Source organism: Gorilla gorilla, chromosome 16 (genome assembly GCF_029281585.2).
Source record: "Gorilla gorilla gorilla isolate KB3781 chromosome 16, NHGRI_mGorGor1-v2.1_pri, whole genome shotgun sequence".
Taxonomy (NCBI): Eukaryota; Metazoa; Chordata; class Mammalia; order Primates; family Hominidae; genus Gorilla; species Gorilla gorilla.
In genome coordinates this window covers 81548523-81568533 of record NC_073240.2, presented here as the reverse complement: position 1 = coordinate 81568533, position 20011 = coordinate 81548523, and the positions used below count along the sequence as shown (strand labels likewise).

Genomic DNA, 20011 nt, shown 5'->3' with positions numbered 1-20011 from the left:
AAGTTGTCCAAAGGAAAGCATTACCCAACTCCCAGCCTGACATAGAGGGGGAAGCATGGGATTGGTGTGGGCGAAGGATTACCCAGGTGCCCAGGCAAGAGACTGAAGGCACAAACTGTAGCTATACTGCTATACAGTTGTAATACAAGTTAGATATACAGATGATCATGGACAATTATCGATTATTAGTATAAACATTATTAATCATTAGTTTTTAATATTACTCTTTATTGTACTACTAATATAACCTAGGAATAACCGGTGGGTATAGGGTCAGGTACTGAAGGGACATTGTGAGAAGTGACCTAGAAGGCAAGAGGTGAGCCCTGTCACGCCCGCGTAAGGGCCACTTGAGGGCTCCTCGGTCAAGCGGTAACGCCAGTGCCTGGGAAGGCACCCGTTACTTAGCAGACCGCGAAAGAGAGTCTCCCTTTCCTTGGAGGAGTCAGGGAACACTCTGCTCCACCAGCTTCCTGTGGGAGGCTGGATATTATCCAGGCCTGCCCGCAGTCATCCGGAGGCCTAAACCCCTCCCTGTGGTGCTGTGCTTCAATGGTCACGCTCCTTGTCCACTTTCATGTTCCTCCTGTACTCCTGGTTCCTCTTTGAAGTTTGTAGTAGATAGCGGTAGAAGAAATAGCGAAAGACTTAAAGTCTTTGAGCTTTCTTATAAGTGCATAGAAGAAAATGCTGACGTATGCTGCCTGCCCTCTCTGCTTTGGCTACCTTAGAGGGAAGAGCCCCCGTCCCATGATCACATGACTTGCTTGACCTTATCAATCACTTGGACGACTCACCCTCCCTACCCTGCCCCCCTTGTCTTGTGTGCAATAAATATCAGTGTGCCCAGCCATTCGGGGCCACTACCGGTCTCTGTGTCTCAGTGGTAGTGGTCCCCCGGGCCCAGCTGTTTTCTCTTTATCTCTTTGTCTTGCGTCTTTATTTCTTACAATCTCTCGTTTCCGCACACAGGGAGAAAACCCGCTAAGCCCCGTAGGGCTGGACCTTACAGATTGGGAGGCTGACAGATGTGGGGATCAACCCCATATCTGCCTCTTACTGGCTGTGAGATCTGGAGCATGATGCTTTGCCTCTCTGGGCCTCAGTTTCCTCATCTGTAGAACGGGGACAATAACTTCACAGTAGGTTTATTGTGAGAATTTAATTAATATCTGTAAATCTCTCACCACAAGAACAGACACAGGGTAGACGCTATTCATGCCACAAACATTTAGAGAGCATCTTCTCAGTACCAGCATTACACAAAGGCTGCTGAGGCCCTGGGAACAGTGACGTGGTTCCTTCTCTCCAGAAGCAAAAGGAAACACAGGGTGTGGTGAGAGATAACCAAGGCTGGGCCGCAGCGGGGAGCTCATTCAGAGAGGGTGCTTAGGAGGTGACATTTAAGCTGAGTCCCAGAGAGTGAGAAGGGGCCAAGCATATAGAGAGCAGAAGGACGAGTATTCCAGGCAGAAGGAACAACATGTGCTAAGGCCTGAAGGCAGGAAGCTGCTCTTAGCACATCTCAGAGACTCAAAGGCAGCCAATGTGGCTGGAGAAAGCAGAGGCCAGGAGGCAGCGGCACGGCCAGACCACGGGGACTTTAACAAGGCACCCGGCAAAACCAGCTCCACACTACTACAACCCCGTTCTCAGAGGCCACCACCCCTACCTTCACAGAGAGCACCCCTGTACACCTTACTAGTCCATGAGCAACCAGAAATGGAAGGAAGGCATCTCCTGTGTCTTTGATGCCAACTCGGAGCCCAGACAAAATCTGGACCAGAGTTGGGGTTCATAAGCATTTGCTGAATAAAAAAAAATGAATAAAGTGATGGCAGGATTCATTGTTACTCCACTCAAATTAGGAAAGGCTGACTGCTGACATGGGGGACGGGAGGTTTTGCCTTGGCAACTAGTCTTGCCTGGCAAGGCAGCCATCACGGTTGGAATGTCCAATGCCTGCAGAGAAAGCTTCAGAAGAGGCTTGTTCAGCTGGAAGGCCAAAGGGCCAACTCTCCACCCCCAGCACTGTATCAGAGGACAGCGGAATGGGGCTCTCTCTTCCAGACATCTGTAGTGGCTGCCCTGCACATTCTGATGTTGAAACAGCGGGACATGGTGTCTGAAAACACCTAGCCACACTCTAACGAACATTAATTCGATTCCCCTGAGAAAGCAAGTCAGAGCTCCCTACTGGGGTGTGCCTGCCTCTCACAAATGTTTCTGTCTAATGGATTTGTGCTCCCAGGAAAGGTGAGGGAGGACAAACCTGCTGAGGGCAAAGTGTTTGAGGAGGACAGAGGGAGGGCTCTGTCTGCAGAAAGGTTGTTGGCCATCACAAGTTAAGATTTAATGTGCCTCACATTGTGTCCTCCAGGGGATTGAGTGTCCACTTTCTGTGTCCTTGCAACATCTGGTCAGCCCGGCCAGATGTGAAACTACAAGTTGACTCTTCTAGACCAAAGCACTTACCGCAGACAGGCCCACAAAAGGCCAGCCACTTGCATCCAATGACAAGCCATGGGGGAAGGAGGGGAGCCCACTTTCCAAGAAGAAGCCAACTGCCAGGCCCCTCGTTTAGCAAACATTTCCTGATTCTGGGGTTCTATGGCTTACAGAGCTGAATCAGAAGTTTACCTTTAAAGTTGGGAGCAGAAATCTAAGCCAAAAATATCATCAACAAATCCAAGGGAATCTGCTTTTCCAACCTAGGGACCCTCTTATTATCTATTTGCTGATAAACCCCCAGTTTTCAAATACTTCTTTCTACCAATCAGACTACACTGACTTAGTCAAAGTTTGTTTCCCTGCCCTCTTTCTTCTGATCAGTAGGCGAATGCCAGGGAGCCCACACCAGGAGCTGAAAGAATTTCAGCTACAGGCAGAGACACTTGCCATCTTAGATCTCACAACTCTAAGCCAAGAAACGAGCGTGCCCCTCTGACCTGCTACGCATACCGGCTTATTTCCCGGGTTCTAGGGTTAGGGGCTATCCAGCGAGATGAACCACCAGCCCTGACCTGGCCTCTTGGGCGAGAGAAACACACCGCAACCACCTCGGAGTAGGCAGCATGCCTGTGTGCTGCAGCTTCCGGTATCAGAATCCTGCTTGCTCTGCTTGTCTGGGAGAGTGACAAGATTCATTTCATTTTGCATTTAATTCTCAGCAAACCTGCGGACAATGAGGCTGAAAAGTTAAACAACGTGCACAGCTAGAAAGTTACGAGGCGGGACTCGAGCCCATAGGCACTCTCACGGAACGGATCTTAAGAGAAAAATGGCACAAGTCTCCATCCCGCCCCTCATTCCACTCCACTCCACTCCACTCCACTCCACTCCACTCCACTCCACTCCACTCCCTCCCCGCGCCCGGAAGCCAAAGCCCCACTGCTCACGTCGCCTCTGGTCGAGAAGACGCCGTAGGGCAGGTTGTGGATGGGGAAGTCGGAATCCTCGGCCACCGGGATGAAGGACATGCTGCAGAGCACCCGGCACCGCTGCGGGCCTAAGGTGGCGTGCGGAGAGCGGGACTGAACTCGGCCTCTGTGGTCAGGCCCGGCCCCGCCCCCATGCCCGCCCCACGGCCTGTCCGGGTGACACAGCAGGGACCCCGGAGGCTCCTACCTGACTTTTGGTCTCACCGTGAACACCCCGCCCCCGAACCCCGAACCCTGCCCCTCCCCCCTACCCTGACCCCCGCCAGCTCCAGGTCCTCCACAGTCTCGCCCGCCCTTCCAGAGCCCCGCCCCGCCCCCGGCCCCGCCCCCGGCCCCGCCCCGCCCCCGGCCCCGCCCCGCCCCCGGCCCCGCCCCCGTGAGCCTCAGGTCCTCCAGTCTCTCCTCCCTCCCTGAGCCCCGCCCCTCCCCTTGCCCCGACCCCGCGAGCCCCAGGTCCTCCACAGTCTCACCCTCCCTTCCCTCGCCCCGCCCCTCCCCTCGCCCCGCCCTGCAAGCCCCAGGTCATCCAGTCTCTCCCTCCCTCCCTGAGCCCCGCCTCTCCCCTGGCCCGGCTGCCCGCGAGTCCCAGGCCCTCCAGTCGCTCCTCACTCCCCGAGCCCCGCCCCTCCCTGGCCCCGCCCCCGTCCTGATTCCCGCCCTGTCCGCGAGTCCACGTCAGGGAGATCTGGTTCCAGCCCCCGCTCGGGGCAGCTAGCTGGTCCTACCGAGAGCAAACCCCAGCTTAGCATTTAAGGCTCTGCCCTGCATGACTCCAGCCTCGCTCGCCCCGGCTGCTGCCCTGCTCTTCAGCTCAACAGAACTCTTGTCCGCTTCCTGGAAACACTTTCTCCCCAAGAGCTGCTCCCTGAGCTTCAGAAGAACACCCAGTCGCGTCCTTTCTGCCTTCATACCATGATGCTCCGTCCAGCTATGACACTTCCACTTGTATGTCAGAGAAGGGGACAGTTAGGCCTGTTTGGAAGGCTTCAATTAATGAGAATTAATATTCTAAAAAATATAACTCACCTGTTTCACATGCCAGCAGTAAAATGACGTTGACAAGTTGCTCAACCTTGGACAAGTTACTTAAACTTTCTCTACCTCAGCTTCCTTCTCTGTATAATGTTGATGATAATAGTTCCTACTTCACAAAGTTGATATGAGAAAGGAATGAATTAATATTTGTGAAGCACCTAGAATAGTGCCTGGCATATAGAGGTTATGTGTGTGTGGGAAGAGAGAGAAGGGAGGGAAGAAGAGGAAAGGAGGGGAGGGGGGAAGAAGGGGAAAGGAGGGGAGGGGGATAAAGGAAAGGAAAGAAAAAAGAGAAATAAGGAGAAGAGAGAGAGGGAGAAAGAAAAGGAGGAAGGCAGGAAAGAAGGGAAAGGCAGACTATCTTAGGGTGGGTTCAAGGTGTTACCTAATCACTCATGTGCAGTCAGCTGCAGTTTTTTGAGACCATGCCACAGCCAGGACACTTGGAACACATCGGAGAGTGTGTCGTTGTGTTATTGTTGGTGTGAAAGATTCAGGTACACTTTTAAACAGCCAGGATGCCGGCTGAAATCTAGAAAAGTAGACGATAGTCTGGGCAAGGGTTCCCTGAAGATCCTTGAGGAATGTGACACAGTGACTGCTGAGTTAGGGAGGCTGCTCCGCATTTCAGCTTAGGGAGAAGAGGCTGGAACATGGCAGGATAATGTGAGCTAAGTGGGCTTGAAACCAGACGGCTTGAGAGGAGCGAGTACGGCAAGCAGGGCCCACTGTTGAGCCCCCCTTCCTAGCCCCTGAGATCACTCTGGTGCCTGTCCACCAGGCGTGACCAGTGATCATCACCCAGTAAGGAGTGTAGTCTGGGCACAGCCTCTTGGCTCTCATCTCCTGCCCTGAGTGGCTCTGCCAAGGACTGGCTTCAGTTCTTTTAAGTCAGCCCTGGGGAGGGAATGAAGGTGGTCTGATTTGTTCTGGTAGGTTCCTGAAAGAGGAAAAGAAGAGGAGACTATCCCAACTTGGTGGCCTTATAAAAAGGCATTCCAGGGAGCACTTGATACCTGCCTAATTCAAGCTAGTCCTCAGCTGCAATGCAATGAATTATTTCCACGTTCTGTAGTTGCCCTGCCCCTTCCCATTAAAACCACGAGCTTTCTTATTCCATTTGCAACTCTGTCAATACCCAGCAAAACACCTGGCACAGAATAGGTGCTCCATAAATACATGTCATTAATATAAAACTGTTGACCAAAAGGAAATGAAGCAATAACTAATAAGCCCATGCCCTATGCCAGGCCATGGGGATACACCAGCAACTCACATCTTTAATTCCTGTTTTTATGGAGCATGTGTTGTGTGGGGGATGCTAGGCCAGGAGCTTCTACTGAATACATACAAGTTAACAAAAGCCTAAATGATAAAACCCTTGGAGAAAGAAAACCAAAGTATTTCAGGGAAAGGACGTGGGGCAGATGTATGTGTAGGAAAGGGTGTGGGGATGAGATGGCTAAAGAGGGAGTAAGATTTCATAGTTTTAAAATAGACTTAACCAACCCACTAATTATACACAGTGTCTGAAAACGCCAAAGCTGTTCTCTATTTGGAAAACAGCATTTGAAATAACTTGCAAGTATACTATATTTGTTCTTTCTCATTTTTTGGAAGAGACTGTGTTGGCCACGTATATCACAACAATTATTTAAAAAGAATTTTAAAACAAAGAGATTGCCCATAATCCCACCAATGTAGTCTTCACATTTTCATGTTTTTTTTCATTCTATTTGTATGCACATGGCTTTTCCATCCTTATAAACTTTACATAGATGCAATTTTTCAGTCTTTCCCTACCTTATTCTCTTGAATATTTTTCCTTGAGGCCCAATAGGCTTTATTATGATCATTGTCATTAGCTAAGGAAGTCGCAATGTTTTAGATGGTAATAATAACGGTTCAGTGAAGAGGTGCATGCACAGAATGTTTTCCTTTTCCTTGACAATTGGCTAAGGAAGATTCCTGACTCAAAGAGTATGAACACTTTCAGGACTCGCAGTGAGTTTCAGCATCTCCAGCAATGAAGGCTGGTTTGGGTCTCTGTAGCACCATATTTAATGCCTTCCTCTGATGCTAAAAAGCAACACACAGCACTGCAGGCCTCATTCACACAAAGCATGTCCCTCACTCCTTTACAAGAGAGCTGAGAGAGAACTTTCCGGATCCAGGACACTGATGTCTTGCAACGGCTCTGAGAAGCTGGCAGTTGCCATTCAGATAAGCAAGGTGTGGACACTGCCTGCACTGGGAAGCAGGATGGGGTGGCCTTTTTTGCAACATTCAGCGCTGCTGCATGGTCGTCAAGAAAAAGAGGAAACTATGTCAAAGGCCAAGCACTTTAGCAAAGTAAGTGTCCTCTCTTTTTCAGGTCTGAGCTCAGTGATGTTTATGGTACACATTTTGTAGCGGGCATCGTGGGTTTGGCATGTGTCCAGTACATTTTAGTATCAAGAATATATGTCATGTGTAAATATACATGACATTCTGTCCTCTCAAAGGAGTTCAAAATTTAGAGGATCTTGGAACTGAACGTAAGTAATTCAAGTGCAAGTGCATGTTGTAGGGTGGGGAGAAGGGGATTGGATGAAGTCCTAGGTGAACCAGCTCAACCAGGGCTAGGTTTTCCGCAATATAAATTTTCTTCTTCCTGCCCTCTTTAATTCTGTCTTTAGTCTGTTTCAGGTACTATTGTGTCTATGTTCTGATGGAATACTACCTCAAATCCATTTTGGATTTAAGCTGGATTTGCAAGACTCACAAATAACAAGCAGCACCTTAAATAAAGAACATGTCATTGCCATCTGACTTAATAATGTGTACCATATAATGAGTTCTCTGTTACCATTATCAAAGCAGGAGCCACTTTTTAGATTCTCCCTCACTGTTATTTCAACAAAATACTTCTAATTTTGTTTTGTTTTCTTATAACTAAATACATATTCAATAGTTTTCCCATCTGAATTATCCCTTTTTTCCCATCCAAATGTTGGGTGCCTTTTTGAGCTATAGCTGTGGATCCCACTCTGCTCCCAGAAATACAGAGGAATGTTGACACGTAAGTTACAGCCTCTGTGTTCAACCTGTTTGGCATAGCTGAATAGATCATTCTCAGTGCCTCTCTCTGCAAACATTGTTTAGTTTGTCAACAATAAATCCACACTAAAATTTCCCTGTCTCTTTTTCGCTCTCTCTTTCTCTCTCTCTCTCTCACACACACACACACACACACACACACTAAAGTTGGTTAGGCATGATTTTTCCTTGTGGCCCTTTCCCTAGATGTTGAACAAAAGGAAACAGTATGTGGTAACAGAATATATATGTCTGTTGTTGTTGTTGTTGGTTTGTTTTTTGTTTTGTTTTGTTTTGTTTTGTTTTGAGACAAAGTCTCACTCTGTTGCCCAGGCTGGAGTGCAGTAGCACGATCTCAGTTCACGGCAACCTCCACCTCCCAGGTTCAAGTGATCTCCTGCCTCAGCCTCCCGACTAGCTGGGATTACAGGCTCACACCACCACACCTGGCTAATTTTTGTATTTTGGGTAGAGATGGGGTTTCACCATGTTGGTCAGGCTCGTCTTGAACTCCTGACCTCGTGATCTGCCCGCCTCGGCCTCCCAAATTGCTGGGATTACAGGCGTGAGCCCCTGCACCCAGCTGTGAGAATATATATGTTAAGGTTTCAAATAAGAAAGATTTGAAATCTCTTTCTAGAACATTCATATTGAGTTTGGGTTTAGGTTACTGTACCTCACCAAATCTTAATTTCATGCATTGGAAAAATGAAATAATAAAAACGATACCTGCCTTGTAAGGTTGTTTAGAAGATCAAATAAGAAAAACCCTGCAAAAACTCTCAGCATATTGTGGGACACACAGAAAGTTCTCAATAAATGTCAGCAATCCTGTTTTCCTCTTCCTTACCTCCCCATCACTAATGTACATAAAAGTATAACATGCAGCATGAGAAGTAGATTGACTCTGTCTAAGAACATCCTGTGTGAGAGCATTCTGTCCTTCCCTCCCTCCTCACCAGGATTCTGATTGTTGTTGTCAGATGTGTTCCACATCTCAGCGGCTGTCTGGGACAACACCTGGAGAATTCTTTTTTACTTTTTTAGTTGACAAATAAAAATTATACATATTTATCATGTAAAACATGTCATTCTGAAATAGGTATACATTGCACAATGGCTAAGTTGAGCTACTTAACATAAATATTACCTCACTTTTCATTTTTTTTGTCCTGAGAACATTTGAAATCTATTCTCTTGGCAATTTTCAAGAATATAATAAGGCCAGGCGTGGTGGCTCACGCCTGTAATCCCAGCACTTTGGGAGGCCAAGGCGGGTGGATCACAAAGTCAGGAGATCGAGACCATCCTTGCTAACACGGTGAAACCCCGTCTCTACTAAAAATACAAAGATTAGCTGGGTGTGGTGGCACGTGCCTGTAGTCCCAGCTACTCGGGAGGCTGAGGCAGGAGAATCACTTGAACCCAGGAGGTGGAGGTTGCAGTGAGCTGAGATTGCGCCACTGCACTCCAGCCTGAGCAACAGAGCAAGACTCAGTTGGACTAAAAAAAAAAAAATACACTGTTATTAATTATAGTCAGCATATTTTCCAATAGATCTCTTGAACTTATTCCTCCTATCTGAAATTTTGTGGGCTTTAACCAATATCTCCCCAACCTCCCAGCCCTTACCCCCTGGTAACCATCATTCTATTCTACTTCTGACTTCAACTTTTTCTGGGATTCCACATGTAAGTGAGATCATGCAGTATTTGTTGTTCTGCATCTGGCTTATTTCATTTAATATAATGTCCTCCAGCTTCATCCATGTTGTCATAAATGACAGGATTTCTTTTTATGGCTGAATAGTATTCCATTGTGTATACACACCTTTTGTTTATCCATTCATCTGCTGATGGACACTCAGGTTGATTTCATATCTTGGCTATTGTGAATAATGCTACAATGAACATGGAGGTGCAGGTATCTCTATGACATACTGATTTAATATCCTTTGGATATATACTCAGCAGAGGGATTGCTGAATTATATGGTGGCGCTAGTTTTAATTTTTTGAGGAACCCCTATACTGTTGTCCATAATGGCGGTACTAATTTACATTCCCACCAACAAAGTACAAGGGTTCCCTGTTTTCCACAGCCTCTGCAACACTTGCTGTCTTTTGTTTTTTTGATAATAGCCATTCTAACAGGTGTGAGATGATATCTCATCGTGGTTTTATTTTGCATTTTTCTGATAATGATGTTGAGCATTTTTTCACATACCTATTGGCTATTTTTATGTCTTTTGGGAAATGTCTATTCATATCCATTACTCATTTTTTAAGAATTAGGTTACTTGTTTTCTTGCTATTGAGTTGTTTGACTTCATTATTTATTTTAGATTCTAATTCCATATCAGATGTGTGGTTTGCAAATGTTTTCTCCCACTTCCTAGGTTTTCTCTTGTCGATTGTTTCCTTGGCTATACAGAAGATTTTTAGCCTGATATAATCCCATCTGTCTATATTTGCTTTTGTTGCCTGTGCTTTTGGGTTCATATCCAAAAAATCATTGCCCAGACCAATGACATGGAGCTTTTCCCATTTTCTTCTAGTTTTACAGTTTCATTTCTTAAGTTTATGTTTTTAATCCATTTTGAGTTGATTTTTATATATGGTGTGAGATAAGGGTCTAATTTCATTCTTCCACATGTGGATATCCAATTTTCCCAACATCATTTATTGAAGAGACTGTCCTTTCCCCATCACGTATTCTCAGCACTTTTGTGAAAAATCAACTGGCTGTAAATCTGTGGATTTATTCCTGGGCTCTCTATTCTGTTCAATATGTCTGTTATTATGCCAGCACCATGTTGTTTTGATTACTATAGCTATATAGTAGATTCGTTTTGTTTTGTTTTGCTTTGCTTTAGAGACAGGGTTTTGCTCTGTTCTCTGGCTGGAATTCAGTGATATGATCACGGCTCACTGCAGCCTCAACCTCCCAGTGGCTCAAGTGATCCTCCCACCTTAGTCTTCTGCATAGCTGGGACTATAGGCATCTGCCACCTTGCCTGGCCAATATTTAAAAAAAAAATGTAGAGATGGAGTCTAGCTATGTTGTGTAGGCTGGTCTCAAACTCCTGGGCTCAAGTGGTCCTCCTGCCTCAGCCCCCCGAAGTGCTGGAATTACAGGCATGAGCCACCACATCTGGCTGCTTTGTAGTAGATGTTGAAGTCAGATAGTGTGATGCCTCCAGCTTTGTTCTTTTTGCTCAAGAGTGCTTTAGCTATTCAGGGTCTTTTGTGGTTCCATACATGTTTTAGGATTTGTTTGTTTGTTTCTGTGAAAAATATCGTTACAATTTTGACAGGGATTTCATTGAATTTGTAGATTGCTTTGGGTAGTATGGACATTTTAACAATATTAAGTCTTCCAATCTATGAACATGGGATATCTTTTATGTTTTTTTTTTTTTTTTGAGACGGAGTTTCGCTCTTGTTGTCTGTCCAAGCTGGAGTGCAGTGGCGCGATCTTTGCTCACCGCAACCTCCACCTCCCGGGTTCAAGCGATTCTCCTGCCTCAGCCTCCAGAGTAGCTGGGATTACAGGCATGCGCCACCACGCCTGGCTAATTTTGTATTTTTAGTAGAGAAAGGGTTTCTCCATGTTGGCAGGCTGGTTTCAAACTCCCAACTCAGGTGATCTGTCTGCCTCGGCCTCCCAAAGTGCTGGAATTACAGGCTTGAGCCACCGCGCCTGGCCATATCTTTTATTTCTGTTTTCTTCAATTTGTTTCATTGATGTTTTCTAGTTATCAGTGTACAGGTCCTTCACCTCCTTGGTTAAATTTATTCCCAAGTGTTTTGTTTGGTTGGGGGTTTTTTGGTAGCTATTGTAAATGAGATTGTTTTCTTAATTTCCAAAAATCCCTTCTGCTACTTCTATTCATCCTCTGGACCGCTGGCAGCCACTTATCTCTTTACTGTCTCTGTAGTCTTGACTTTTCCAGAATGTCATATAATTGGAATCATATAGTATGTAGCTTTTAAGATTGGGTTCTTTCACTTAGCGATATGCATTAAGATTCTTCTATGTCTTTTCCTGCCCTGAAAGTTCCTTTCTATTTTTGTTGAATACTGTTTCACTGTATAAATGTTCCACAGTTTGTTTGTTCACCTATTGAAGGATATCTTGGTTGCTCCCAATTTTTGGCAATTAAGGATAAAGCTGCTAAAATGTCAGTGTGCAAGTTTTTGTGTGGACACTTTTGCTTTTTAACCAAGTATACTTTATTAAATCATTAAAAAAAAATTTTTAGAGATGGGTCTCACTATGTTGCCCAGACCAAACTCAAACTCCTGGCCTCAAGTGACTCTCCTGCCTCAGCCTCCTGAGTAGCTGAGGTTGCAGGCTTTTGTTTTTTTTTTAATTGCTATCAGTGTATCTTCTTTGATGAGATATCTATTCAGATATTTTGCCCATTTTTAGGTTGGACTGTTTTCATACAATTAAGCTTTAAGAGTTTTTTGTATATGTTAAATGAAAGCCCTTTATGTGTTTTGCTAATTTTTTCCAAGTCTGTGGCTTGTCTTTTAATTTTCTTAACAGCAGCTTCTGCAGAGCAGTTTTTAACTTTAACAGAGTCGAAGTCATCAGTAATTTTTCTTTCGCAAGTTATGCTTTTAGTGTTTTACTTAGAAAAATCGAAACCAAACCCAAGGTTGCCTTGAATTTCTTATATTCTAAGTTTTACATTTTTGTGTTTTACATTTATGTCTATGATAAATTTTGAGTTAACTTTTGTGAAAGGTTCAAGGTGTCTAGATTGACTTTTTTTGCATGTAAATGTACAGCTGATCACTACTGCTTGAAAAAGTATTCCTATGGAAAAGACTTTCTCCATGAATTGTCTTCTCTCCTTTGTCAAAGATCAGTTGACTATATTTGTATTGGTTTATTTCTGGGCTCTCTGATATATTCTGCAAATACCAGTCTTTATTATGGGAGCTTTATAGTAGGTGTTTAAGTTGGGTAGCATCAGTCTTTGTTCTTCAGTATCGCATTGGCCATTTTGGGCCTTTGCCCCTCCACATAAACTTTAGAATTACTTTGTTGCTATCCACAAAATAACATGCTAGGATTTTGACTGAAATCACATTGAGCTTATAGACTAACGTGGGAAGAACTGACAATATTGAGTCTTCCTGGCACTGAAATGAAATAGCTATTTATTGAAATGATCTTTGATTTCCTTGATTAGTTTTGTCATCTTCTTCACATAGATCTTGTCATATTTTATTAGATTTATACCTAAGCATTCCCTCTTGTTGGGGCTAATGTGAATGGTGTTTTTGTTTGTTTTTTGTTTTTTTGAGATGGAGTCTCATTCTGTCGCCAGGCTGGAGTGCAGTGGCATGATCTCGGCTCACTGCAACCTCCACCTCCTGGATTCAATCGATTCTTTTGCCACAGCCTCCCAAGTAGCTGGGACTATAGGCACATGCCACCATGCCCAGCTGATTTTTTGTATTTTTAGAAGAGACAGGGTTTCACCATCTTGGCCAGGATGGTCTTGATCTCTTGATCTCGTGATCCGCCTGCCTCGGCCTCCCAAAGTGCAGGGATTACAGTCGTGAGCCACTGCACCTGGTGTGAATGGTGTTTTTAATTTTAAATTTTTCATTGCTGGTATATAGCAAAGCAATTGGCTTTTGTATTATATATTCACCTTTTTTTTGTATTAACCTTTTATCCTGCAATCTTACTATAATTGCTTATAAGTTTCAAGAGTCTTTACGTAGATTCTTTGATTTCATTCCAGATGTTAACATCTTTCATTGGTTACATTCTGTCTCCCATCTCCACATTCTGACTTTCTATTCTACTGGCCTTCTGAATTAATCTTGATGCTTATGTGTTAATAAAAAGAAGGGAAAATGGCCAGGAAGCCAGTCTCTGAAAAGACACCACAACAAAGTATCCTTTCCTAAATTCCCAATAATATCTGTTTAGATGTTGCTGGGAACAGGCCCCCCAAATCTGGCCATAAACAGGCCATGAGAAACTGGCCATAAACAAATCTCTGCAGCACTGTGACATACTTGTGATGGCTATGACGCCCACACTGGAGATTGCTGGTTTACTGGAATGAGGGCAAGGAACACCTGGCCCACCCAGGGCAGAAAACCGCTCAAGCCGTACCTAAACCACAAACAATAGCATAAGCGATCTATCCCTTAAGGACATGTTCCTGCTGCGGATAACAAGCCAGAGCCTGTCCCTTTGTTTCCCATAAGGAAGGCTTTTAGCTAATCTATAATCTATAGAAATAATGCTCATCACTGGCTTGCTGTCAATAAATATGCAGGTCAAACTCTGCTTAGGGTTCTCAGCTCTGAAGGCTGTCAGCCCCCTGATTCCCACTCTGCACTCTGTGTCTTTGTCTTAATTCCTCTAGCGCCGCTGGGTTAGGGTCTCCATGACCGAGCTGGTCTTGGTAAGAGGTTCTGGAAACTATGAGAAAGGGGAAGTATAGCCATTGTTAGTTTAGTAAAAACTGTTTTCACATTAGAAAATACACGGCTTTTGAGTTGTGCTTGAAGTAAAGGAATGATTTCAAGACTGCACTGTGCAGTACAAGTTAGCATTGTAGGATAACTAGGGGAGAGGACACTTTGCACCAGACTTGAGCACAAACATCCCAGAAAAATTAGTATGGAAGACTGAAGTACGAGAAAACTCTTGATTAACAGTGTATTTAGGTGTAGTGAAACTGGAAGACTGTGAATGTTTGTTTTTTATGTGTGACAATTTTAAAAAGAGATACAAATTGAATGCTGAGGCTGATTCAACACTTCTCCTTGCATAACCTTCAAGTTCTAAAATGTGATCATCAAAACAGCTTTATAATTAACTTTCTTCTTTTGATACTTTGGACTTCAGGTACAGAATATTGGATTAATCATAATCCCTGGTTCAAGACACTCTCAGCATTGGTTCATACATGGCCTCTTTGTTTCCTAATATAAGCATCCTGACTCTACTAACCCCAAGAAAGCTGGAGCTTTGACCATATAGTACCACTTACTAGTGCATCCCTTGCCACCTCTCATCTAAGGGCATTGTTCTGAATTTTTTCATCATCATTATCCTGTTTTTTCACATAAAATCTATTGGCTGGGCGCGGTGACTCACGCCTGTAATTCCAGCACTTTGGGAGACCGAGGAGGGCAGATCACCTGAGGTCAGGAGTTCGAGACCAGCCTGACCAACATGGTGAAACACCGTCTCTACTAAAAACACAAAATTAGCTGGGCGTGGTGGCAGATGCCTATAATCCCAGCTACTCGGGAGGCTGAGGCAGGAGAAATTGCTTGAACCCAGGAGGCGGAGGTTGCTGTGAGCTGAGATTGTGCCATTGCACTCCAGCCTGGGCAACAAGAGCAAAACTCCGTCTTACTAAAAAAAAAAAAAAATCGGCCGGGCGCGGTGGCTCACGCCTGTAATCCCAGCACTTTGGGAGGCCGAGGTGGGCAGATCTCAAGGTCAGGAGATCCAGACCATCCTGCCTAACATGTTGAAACCCCGTCTCCACTAAAAATACAAAAAAATATAAAGTCTCCAGGCGTGGTGGCGGGCGCCTGTAGTCCCAGCTACTCCGGAGGCTGTGGCAGGAGAATGGCGTGAACCCGGGAGGCAGAGCTTGCAGTGAGCCGAGATCGCGCCACTGCACTCCAGCCTGGGCAACAGAACGAGGCTCCGTCTCGGGGGGGAAAAAAAAAAAAAAAAACCTATTACATGCAAATGTATTTTAAAGTGTTTATAGGTGAGCATGTTGCGTATTTTGAGACTAGTTTTGCTTACTATACTGCACTTCTTCCTGTATTTCTAAAGCTTACTATACTGGAAGACTTTTTTGCATAATATGCTTCTATTTTGTTGTGTCACTATGTATCAGCAGTTTTGGTTACAGTGTATTATTCCAGTGTATGAACATATCACATTATATTCATCCACTCTTCTTCACTGGGGATTTGAAGACTGTTTCTGGGCTTTTGCTTCTGTAATCAGCACTATAAAACTTCGTGTAGTGGTCCCCCATTTGTCTTTTTTTTTTTCTGAGACGGAATCTCACTCTATTGCCCAGGCTAGAGTGCAGTGGTGCGATCTTGGCTCACTGCGATCTCCGCTTCTTGGGTTCATGAGATTCTCCTGCCTCAGCCTCCCCAGTAGCTGGGATTACAGACACCTGCCACCGTGCCTGGCTAATTTTTGTATTTTTAGTAGAAACGGGGTTTCACCGTTTTGGCCATGCCGGTTTCGAACTCCTGACCTCATGATCCACCCACCTTGGCCTCCCAAAGTGCTGGGATTACAGGCTTGAGCCACCGCTCCTGGCTGCGGTCCCCCATTTATCTATGTGTAAGTTTTTCCTAGGTATGCACTTGGGAGTGCAATTTCTGGACTATTGGGTATGTAAAAGTTCCACTTTAAAAGACAATTATCAAACTTTCTCAAGGATTGAACCACTTTGCACTAACACCAGCAATGCGAGAACACACAGAAATTTGCCAACACTATATATTGACAGATTAATTTTTTGTTGCTTGAATGGGTAGTCTTCATTTGCAGTGGAACTTCCCACCTTTAACTTGTCTTTTCACATTCTTTGAAGATACTTTAATATGTTTCAGAGAATAAAATATCCTTTTAATAGATAAATTCATTAATAATACATTTATAGTATGCTTTGTGTCTTATTTTGAGATGGAGTCTTGCTCTGTCACCCAGGCTGGAGTGCAGTGGTGCGATCTTGGCTCACTGCAACCTCTGCCTCCGGATTCAAGTGATTTTCCTGCCTCAGCCTCCCAAGTAGTAGGGATTACAGGCATGTGCCACTGCGCCTGGCTAATTTTTGTATTTTTTAGTAGAGACGAGGTTTCACCATGTTGGCCAAGTCTTGTGATCTGCCTGCCTCGGCCTCCAAGTGATGGGATTACCGACGTTAGCCACTGTGCCTGGCCAAGAAGTCTCTCTATCCTAAGACCTAACAGGCAGCCATCTTTCTTCTGAGAGTTTTCAAATTTTGTTTTAAGTCCTTTTTTTCCTATGGCATAACATACGGATTTTTTCCTTTTTCATACAGAAAACCAATTCTTCTAGCTCTAATTATCAAAGTCTCCTTTCCTGAATGCAATGTGCCACCTCTCTCTTACACCAAAGTTCAGTCTGTGCAGAGTTCTCTAGGCAGTCTATTCAATTCAGGTATCTGTCTGTCCCTATCAGCTAATAACATGCTATTTTAACTAACAAGGCTTCACAGTGAGTCCTGACATTTAGCAGGACAAGTCCCTGTCTCCCTGCTCTCTTCTGAAATGTTCTAGCCTTTTGCTCTTTTTAACTTTTACTTTTAGAATCAACTAAACAAGCTCCATGAAAAAAAATCAAGTGGAATTTTGATTGGGATTACCTTGAATCTATGCCTATTGAGGGACAAATGACATTTTTTGATACTGTCTTCCTATCCACTAACATCTATTTACTGAATTCCTATTATCCCTTAATGTTTTAGAATTCTTTCTTGAGGAGGCCATCAACATATATTGTCAATTTCCTAGGTAACCAAGATTCTGATATTATTGTCAAATGGTGTTTCCTGGTTTTCTAGGTAACTGGTGTAAAGAAATGCAACTGTCTTCTAAAAACAAATGTTTTATCTAGCTACCTAACTAAACCCTATTATTTCTAGTAATTTAATGATTTAAGTTTTCTATAAAAACAATGTGCAAATAATGAGTGCTACCTCTTTTCTTATCATTTTTCTGTCTTGTCTTGCTCCACTGATTATAATCTCCAACACAATTTTGAATAGTAAGCAGTAATAGTGGGCAGTCATCTTTGTTTCTGACTTTAAAAGGAAGTAAGTTTCCTCTTTTTAGCTGATGCTTGGTTTTGTTTGTTTGGCTAGTTGATTTCACATAGAACTATCAGCTTAAGGAAATTCCTTTCTAGTCTTAATTTGTCAAGTTTAATTTTTCTTATCACGAATGGCTGTTAAATTCTATTACTCTACCTGAATCTATTAAGACAGTCGTACGATTTATTCTCTTTATAATCTGTTAATGTGATCAATTTACAGATTTTGATAATTAAACCATCCTTTATTTAAATAGAACATGCAAGTAAGTAAATAATTTTAAACTGAGAAATTTATATTGTAAAATTATTGCCTTCAATCTGTTTTATATGACATTTCATGTTTTAAAACGTTTGGCTACCAGACACATTTGAAAACCACAGGACAAATGATCTTTCAAGGGTCCTTCTACTCCGCAATTCTACAATTGCCCTGCAGTTTGAATTATACTCTTAAAATTTCTCCAATCCTACAAGAAAAAGCTTCTATTAGATGTTAATTGAGTGTGACAGTGTAGAAAAGGGAATCAGACAAGGACTAAAAAATACATTTAAGTAACAGAGAGGAGTGCTTGCCTTTGAAGATATGCTCAGGTCTTCAACTCACAGGAATACAAAATTACAATTCATGATCATAAGCTTAGTCACAAATAGATGCAAGACAAATAATGGTAGTTCTCTTACAAAATTAGGAAAGTAGAAAACTAAAAGACCAAAAAACAAAATTAACTACCAGAAAGAATAAGAGAAAAAGTAATACAAGGGAGCATTCTGGTTTTCCTTTTTATTTAATCAAATACTGGTGAATAAACATAAATACAGCACAATTACTTCAGATCATTCTTCATATTGTATACACACAAACCATGAACATAATCTGAAAGAAACCTGTAGACAGCAATGAAATGCATACAGCTTTTTCTTCCCTCGCTCAAAAAAAAGTTTAAACACACAAACTTACAATCTCATCAGCACACACTCTCTTGTGACAAATGATTCAGACATAAATAGTGGGTGCAAAGAAACTATATGCTAACATATGAATAACCTTTGTTAATGAAAAAACAGAAGCAGCCATAATGATTAAGATACATTCAGTTACTGATAACTAGTTGTGCCCTAAAGGGCATTATCAAAAGAAAAATCGTGCTGCAGAGAAAAGCGATATATACATACACAATGAGAAAATAAACTGCAAGATTAATGCATGCATGTTTAATACTGGAAAAATCACAGCCCTCCAAAATTTCTGCACGTTTGTTATAAAAGCCCTCTGCACTCAACTAAAATTAAAATGATCTTAAAAGGATAATACTTGTAAAGTTTAAGTCTTCTCAGCCACAGAAATTGCAATGGAAATAAATGTTCAGAGTCATTTTCAAAACAAAACCAAAACAAAAATCTATTCTTCCGATGACATGCAAGATACACTGCTCTACATTCCCAATGACTAGGAAAAAAAAAACCTCAAGTCAATTTTTAGTTTGCAGATGCTCAAGAATTTTGTATTCCAGCAGGAGTTCAAATCTTTTGGATCTTTTCGCCAACAACTACTGGATTTTCTTTTCTGATTTTCTCAGCAGCATCGGCTTTGTAATTGTAAGAGCAATTGTGTACATCTGAGTAACGGTGTACACCACAGTAAACATTTCCACACCGGCATTCAAACCCTGGAAATGGAGTAATACACATACATGAGTTGAAGGATGAAATATTAAGGTCTTTGGCATAATAAATACTGAACAGCACAATATATTTAGGGCAGCAATGTAAACTAAAGAATCATTCTAAATACACTGTCTCACAAACTACATTCTTATTCACTACCTGAGAGCTTCATTTCTTATTCCTATCTACAAACGTAGGTTTGCCCTAGAGCAAGTCCTCTGAGCTTGTTTCTTCACCTGTGATATGGCAACAATTACTTCTTAACAAAAACACAGTTGCTAGGTTGAAAATGTAAAACATTTTTCAAATCCAAACACTACAATGTGAGAATAAGCCTACTGTCAGAAGGCAGTCTTGGCATTTATTTAAGAAAGATCAAATAATACCTCTGAAAGAACTGTTAACGAAGAACACAGCTTCGATATTTGCTTTTCTCTGCTAACCTCCAATGGAGATGTGAACTGTACTGCAGTTGAGAGGTAAAGAGCACGGGATCTAGAGCCTGCCTGCCTCAGTGTGAATCTACTTACTAATGAAGGCAAATTAGCCTCTCTGAGCTTGAGTTTCTGCATCTGTAATTTTGGAATAATAGTAAGTAAGGATTAAATGAGGAATGAATTTAATTCTGAACATATGGTAAAACACACAATAAATGCTACTTAATTTTAAGAAAATGCCTGGAGTTAAAACCAAAATCGAGATGTAATGGGTGCAGCCAGTCTTTATATAAAACTGGTCCTGCTCCCCCAAATTAGAATTTTATGGTATGATACAACTGTTGGAAATGGAGCATAGGAATCAATATTTGAAACATTAATATTTGATGTTAACCTCCACTGCCACATTTTTAACTTCAAAGACATATTTGTAACTTCATAATAATGAATGAAAAATGAAGCAAACAGCACGGTATTAGACAGACTGGACAAG

At 42.8% G+C, this 20011-nt stretch overlaps 2 protein-coding genes across 12 annotated transcripts in view; both read right to left on the bottom strand.

The window, feature by feature from the left end:
• FAH (fumarylacetoacetate hydrolase) overlaps window positions 1-3765 on the bottom strand; it is a 33587-nt gene extending 29822 nt beyond the window's left edge. Inside the window, exons 1-2 of one of the 2 annotated variants that reach the window (XM_031002147.3) lie at window positions 3692-3765; window positions 3399-3508 (exon numbers count right to left, since the gene is read on the bottom strand). In XM_031002147.3, the coding sequence (XP_030858007.3) occupies window positions 3399-3479 (81 nt within the window). In that variant the 5' untranslated portion in view covers window positions 3480-3508; window positions 3692-3765. Of the gene's footprint in view, window positions 1-3398; window positions 3509-3627 lie in introns of both variants that reach the window. The other variant, XM_031002146.3, reaches the window with a different exon arrangement.
• A 14417-nt stretch (window positions 3766-18182) lies between these two features.
• The window catches only part of ZFAND6 (zinc finger AN1-type containing 6), an 84777-nt gene continuing 82948 nt past the window's right edge, over window positions 18183-20011 (bottom strand). For all 10 annotated transcript variants that reach the window (XM_004056638.3, XM_004056637.4, XM_055363640.2 and 7 more), the window contains one exon: window positions 18183-19083. In XM_004056638.3, coding sequence (XP_004056686.1) covers window positions 18935-19083 — 149 coding nt within the window. In that variant the 3' untranslated portion in view covers window positions 18183-18934. The remainder of the gene's footprint in view (window positions 19084-20011) is intronic.